Source organism: Neomonachus schauinslandi, chromosome 5 (assembly GCF_002201575.2).
Source record: "Neomonachus schauinslandi chromosome 5, ASM220157v2, whole genome shotgun sequence".
In the NCBI taxonomy this organism is placed as follows: domain Eukaryota; kingdom Metazoa; phylum Chordata; class Mammalia; order Carnivora; family Phocidae; genus Neomonachus; species Neomonachus schauinslandi.
This window is the reverse complement of record NC_058407.1, coordinates 499932-505931: the sequence shown is the minus strand read 5'-3', so window position 1 is coordinate 505931 and position 6000 is coordinate 499932. Positions and strand designations below refer to the sequence as shown.

At 46.4% G+C, this 6000-nt stretch overlaps 1 protein-coding gene across 6 annotated transcripts in view; it reads left to right on the top strand.

Annotated features, from left to right (window-relative positions):
* PPP6R2 (protein phosphatase 6 regulatory subunit 2) overlaps positions 1-6000 on the top strand; it is a 76925-nt gene that overhangs the window by 48792 nt on the left and 22133 nt on the right. For all 6 annotated transcript variants that reach the window (XM_021687497.2, XM_044915306.1, XM_021687494.2 and 3 more), the window contains exons 6-7: positions 3472-3609; positions 4969-5034. In XM_021687497.2, coding sequence (XP_021543172.1) covers positions 3472-3609; positions 4969-5034 — 204 coding nt within the window. The remainder of the gene's footprint in view (positions 1-3471; positions 3610-4968; positions 5035-6000) is intronic.

Below are 6000 nucleotides of genomic sequence, written 5' to 3'. Positions count from 1 at the left end.
GTAGTTCTGCCTTGTCCACGGTTTTGGTTACCTGCAATCAGTCGTGGTCCAGAAGTGGGTGATCCTCCTCCTGACATAGCATCAGAAGGTCAGACGGAGCCTAATGCTACATCACAGGCCCAGGTCATTCACCTTCCTTCATCTCATCACATAAGCATCTTATCATCTCCCATTACAGGAGGAAGGGTGAGTACAGCACAATAAGATGTTTTGAGAGAGAGGGAGGGAGCCTACATTCACATCACTTATAGTATATTGTTATAATTGTTCTAATTTGTTATTGTTGATCTCTTATTATGCCTGATTTATAAATTAAACTCTATCATAGGTATGTATGTATGTATGTATAGGAAGAAATGGGACTATATATAGGGTTCAGTACTGTTCAGGCATCCATTGGGGGTCTTGGAATGTATCCCCCGTGGATAAAGAGGGATAATTGTACAGCTTTGTGGGTGTGAATTGTTATATTTGAAGTGAATTTCTTGCAAACAACACATAGTTGAGTCATGTGTTTTTATCTGCTCTGTTGATCTGTCTTTAATTGGCATATTTAGGCCATTTACATTTAATGTAATTTTTGGTATGTCAGGGCTGCCATTGTATTGCAGTTTTCTGTTTGTTCTCATTTTTTCATTTCTCTGTTCTTTTTCCTGCCTCCTGTGTGTTACTTGACACTTTAAATTCCATTTTGATTTATCTATAGTGTTTTCTCATGTATCTCTTTGTAGGTTTTTAGTGGTTGCTGGGGGTGTCACGTTATACTAGGTGTTACGTCATAACTGGGACATGCACGTGGTTAGCTTGAATGGATATGGTGAAAGTGGTTGAGCCAGTTTACAAGCGCACTAGCAGAGTATGCCACTTGCTGTTGTTCACCAACCCTTAATGTTATCACTCTGTTTATTCTAGCTATTCTGGTGTGGGTATTCTGGTATATAATATAGCATTGTGGTCTTTTTTTTTTTTTTTTAAGATTTTATTTATTTATTCATGAGAGACAGAGAGAGGCAGAGGCAGAGGGAGAAGCAGCCTCCCGGCAGAGCAGGGAGCCCCTTGCAGGACTCGATCCCAGGACCCTGGGATCACGACCTGAGCCGAAGGCAGACGCTTAACGACTGAGCCACCCAGGCGCTCCTGAGTAGGGCTTCTTTAATTTCTCTTGGTAACATGTTGTAATTCTCTGTACGGTGGTCTTACACATGTTTCATTAGGTTTATTCTTAGGTGGTTGATATTTTCATATTATTTTAAATGGTATCTTTTTTATTGAAACTTTTTGCTGAGATAATTGTAGATTCACATGCAGTTGTATAAAATAATTTGAAAAACTCCTTTGTATACTTTGCTCAGTTTTGTCAATGGTGACATTTTATAAAACACTAGTAGAACATCACTGCGGGACATTGATATTCATACAACCCACTGATCTTACACATTTGTTTGGTTTTGCTTGTAGTTGTGTGTGTGTGTATTAAGTTCTATACTGTTTATCATCTGTATAGGTTCATGTATCTACCATTACAGTTGGGATACTGAACGGTTCCAAAACAACAAGGGTCTGGGGCGCCTGGGTGGCTCAGATGGTTAAGCGTCTGCCTTCAGCTCAGGGCATGGGTCCTGGGTCCTGGGATCGAGCCCCGAGTTGGGCTCTGTGCTCAGCGGGAAGCCTGCTTCTCCTTCTCCCTCTCCCTGCCTGTCTGCTTACTTGTGATCTCTCACTCTCTTTCTGTCAAACAAGTAAATAAAATCTTAAAAAAACCCAAAAAACCAACAAGGGTCCTTTGTGTTGCCCATTTGTAGCCACTCCCACCTTCCTCCCACCTCCGCCTCTTCACCCATCCCTAGCCCCTGGCATTAATCTGTTTCCATTTCTAAAATCTGTAGTACCTTCCTTGTTCTTGCAGAGTGGTGTTCCATGGGGTAGATGGACCAGGTGTTTCACCAGTCATGTGTTCATGTACATCTAGGGTGACTCCAGTTTTTGGTGATTATCAGTAAAGCTGATATTCTGACAGTTTGTCTTTCTGTTCTTTTGTTTTATCTGTGTACAGGATCATATCATCTGTGATTAATGACAATTTTATTTTGTCCTTTATAATTCTTATACCTTTTATCTCTTTCTTTGCCTGATTGCATTGGCTAGAACCTTTAGTACAATGTTGAATCGAAGTGGTGATATTGGGCCTCCTTGTTTTATTTATTACCTGAGAAGAAAAGCTTTCGACATCTTATAGTTAAGTATGATGTTTGTTGTGGGGTGTTTATAGATACTTTTTAGTCAGAAATAAGGGAATTTTCTTTATTCCTGGTCTTTTTAGTTTATAACATAAATGGTTGTTGAAATTTATCAAATGTTTTTACTCTCTTGGGGGCATCTGGGTGGCTCAGTCGGTTAAGCGTCTGCCTTCAGCTCAGGTCGTGATCCCGGGGTCCTGGGATTGAGTCCCATGTAGGGCTCCCTGCTTTTCCCTCTCCCTCTGCCCCTCTCCCTCTCTCTCAAATAAGTGAGTAAAATCTTTAAACAAATGTTTTTACTCTCTATTGAGTTGATCATAGAATTTTTCTTTTCTGTTCTGTTAGCAGGCAAATTCCACTGATTGTTTTTCTAATGTTAAACTAGCCTTGGTTTCATGGTATGCACCCACGTGGTTGTGGTGTGTTATGGTTTCTTTCATGTGCTGAATTTTTGCATCTGTGATCATCGGTGAGATTGGCTTAATTTGCCTTTCTTTTTTTTTTTTTTTTTAAGATTTTTTTATTTATTTATTTGAGAGAGAGAGAATGAGAGACAGAGAGCACGAGAGGGAAGAGGGCAGAGGGAGAAGCAGACTCCCCGCGGAGCAGGGAGCCCGATGCGGGACTCGATCCCGGGACTCCAGGATCATGACCTGAGCCGAAGGCAGTCGCCTAACCGACTGAGCCACCCAGGCGCCCTTAATTTGCCTTTCTTATAATGCCCTTATCAGGTGTTTAGAATCAAAATTTTATGTTCTTATATAATGATTTGGGGCGTATTCTTTCATCTTATGTTCCCTGGATGAGTGTATATAAGATTGGAATTATTTTTCTTTAAATGTTTGGTAGAATTCAATGGAAAGGTCATTAGAGCCTGGAGTTTTTTCTTTTCTTTTCTTTTTTTGAATGGGCTCCATGCGGTACCGGATGAGCAGTCCGGAGCAGCTTCGTGCACAGCCCCTCTCTCAGGGTATTTGTGACATATTAGCATAAAGCCCCCTACCGTGCAGCAGACCTCCATCAGCCCAGGGGCCTCATAGGGTCCCCACCACTGCCTCATGGGACTTCCCTGTGCTCAGGTCTCTGCTGTCCTTGGAGAGGTCTTTCTTACAACTTTTTCTAGGTCTTTCCATAATTTATGCTCTGTATAATTGAAAATTCATCTTTCTCATGTGAGTTCTTAGGGGCAGCGTCTCATTGGTTGTCAGGCTTGTCAGGGTGTGTTTGATTTCAGGTGATTCAGTTCTTGAAGAAGAAGGACGGGTTCATCAGCCTGGTGTTGAAGCACATCGGCACCTCGGCCCTCATGGACCTGCTGCTGCGCCTCGTCAGCTGCGTGGAGCCGGCTGGGCTCCGGCAGGACGTCCTGCATGTGAGTGTGTGGGCCCCTCCTCCCCAGGGCCCTGTCCCTGTCCGCCGGTGCTCTGCAGGCTCTCTGAGTGCACAGTGAGTGCCTGGCTCAGGGAGGCCAGAGTTGGGTGAGGGAGCTCAGAGAATGTGGGAAGGTCAGCACCCCTGGCTTTCCATCCAACGTGACTTTCTCCCTGTGGGGTCGTCAGGGGCTCTTGTCAGGCTTGTACTTGAGCCTGGGCCTGCAGTCTGCACCTTTTCTGCTGTACTGCCTCAGTCACCCAGAAGCAAAGAGCAGAGTGTTCCTTTCCCCCTGACACTCTGGCCTCCTGCTCTGTGAAGAAGCAGAAGAGGGCTTTCCTCACCGCCCCCCAGGTCCTGGTGCCCCTGTGGCCTCAGAGCAGGAGTTCTGTCAGGTCCTGGCTTTATGAGGAAGGCATTAGCTGACGGGTTCCATGCAGCGAAAACAGTAAAGACCAAAGCAGGCCTGTTTTTTGTCCCAGGGTCTGTGAATGTGTCTGTCCTGACAGGCTCCCAGTAAGAGGAGTGCTCGTAGCTCCCTGAGGGCTTTCCCAGAAAAGAGGAGGATTCTCATCTCAAAGAAACCAGGAAATCAGTGCTGGATAAGCTGTTCACTGTTGTCGGGCAGGTTTTGTTTGTAATGCAATTTAAAATAAAGCACTGGTCCTTCTTGCCCATTTTCCAGCTCCTGGCGTCAGGTGAGGTGTCATCTAGGTGGCACTTCGCACCCTTAGGTTCATTATGGAGCTGCCTTCCACAAAGACTTCATCACGACAGCTAACGTTAGGCAGTGAGTGCAGCATAAACGTCAGCCATTAACGGCAGAAGGCTCACATAAGCTCGATGCTGAGCAGCCACGGAGGCAGATCTTCCAGTCTGGGATAAGGAAGTGCCCTGGTCTCCCCTGGGCGCCCACCACCTTTGTGCCTTGAACAGTGCTGGGCACTCAGTCCTCTCAGCACTCCTGCAGCTGCACCAGGCCTCTGTGCTTCTCCTGCTCTTGGAAAGGCCCTGTTGCCACAGAGAGTGGAGCATAGCTGGGCTCCACGTGCAGCCAGGCTATGCACTGCGGGGAGAGCCCCAGCTCCAGCCCCTTCTGTCTTCTGAGATATCCTGAAGATGGTATGTTTAAGAGTCTAGCACTGGGACAGACGGACCATGGTTCTCTTCTTCATTGAGTTTGGGTCACTCCAGAATTTGATGACGATTTTTTCTTTCTGGGTCTGGGTGGACACACATTGTTGGGCAAAGACTCTCTGTCCCCGAAACCTGGCTCGTGGATTTCTTCGCACCAAATGACTTCCCTTCTGTTGAGTTAGACATGAACAGCATCATTGACAGGCCTCTTTTTCCCTTTCAGTGGCTTAATGAAGAGAAGATCATCCAGAGACTCGTGGAATTGATCCATCCGAGTCAGGATGAAGATGTGAGTATAGCTCCCACGGAGCCCGCCTTCTATAGAGCCCCCCACTCGGGGCTATTGGAGAATGCTCTCTGCTGCTCTGGGGGCAAGTTGCTCCTTTCCTCAGATGAGGACCAGTTAGACACTTTACCTCCTTTAATCAAGCACTGACTTCTAGACTATTTCTTTTCAGTAAAAAAATAAAACTACATTTTATAAAAAAACAACGGAGCTGAATTAGTTATCTCATCTCTGGCTGAGTAACAAATTAAAACTTAGTTGCTTATAACAGAAAGTATTTTTGATTTCCGTTTCTGTGAGTCAGGGACATGGACATGGCTTAGTGGGTGCTCTGCCTAGGGTCTGTCACAAGACTGTGGTCATGTCAGGGCTCAGCAGGGGAGGGCCCGCTTCCAGGGTCACCCGTGGCTCAGCAGGATTCCGTTCCTTGAGGGCGCTGGACCTGTCCACAGGGCAGCTCTTGGTGCTGCTGGCTTCCGTTGGAGTGAGCGAGACGGGAGTCATTCTTCTGCAAACTCATCTTAGAAGGGACAGTCTGGGACACCTGGGTGGCTCAGTCGGTTGGGCATCTGCCTTCGGCTCAGGTCATGATCTCGGGGTCCCGGGATCAAGCCCCACATCGGGCTCCCTGCTCAGTGGGGAGCCTGCTTCTCCCTCTGCCCCTCCCTCCACTTGTGCACTCTCTCTCAGATAAATAAATTTTTTTTTTTTTTTTTTTTTAAAGGGACAGTCTGCACTGTGGCTGTATTCTGCTCTCTTGAAGGGAGTGGCTGGGTCCAGCCCATGCTTGAGGAGGTGGGATTTACGAGGGCATGAGCTCTGGGAGGAAGGCCCCCCTGCCCATGTAGAAGCATGCAGGATGGCAGTGGGGCTTCCTCTCTTGGCCCCCTGCCCGCTCCCTGCAGGAGTCACTGTTGAGAGTTTGGAGTATATCCTGATAAGCCTTTTTCGAAGCATGACAAAACTAAA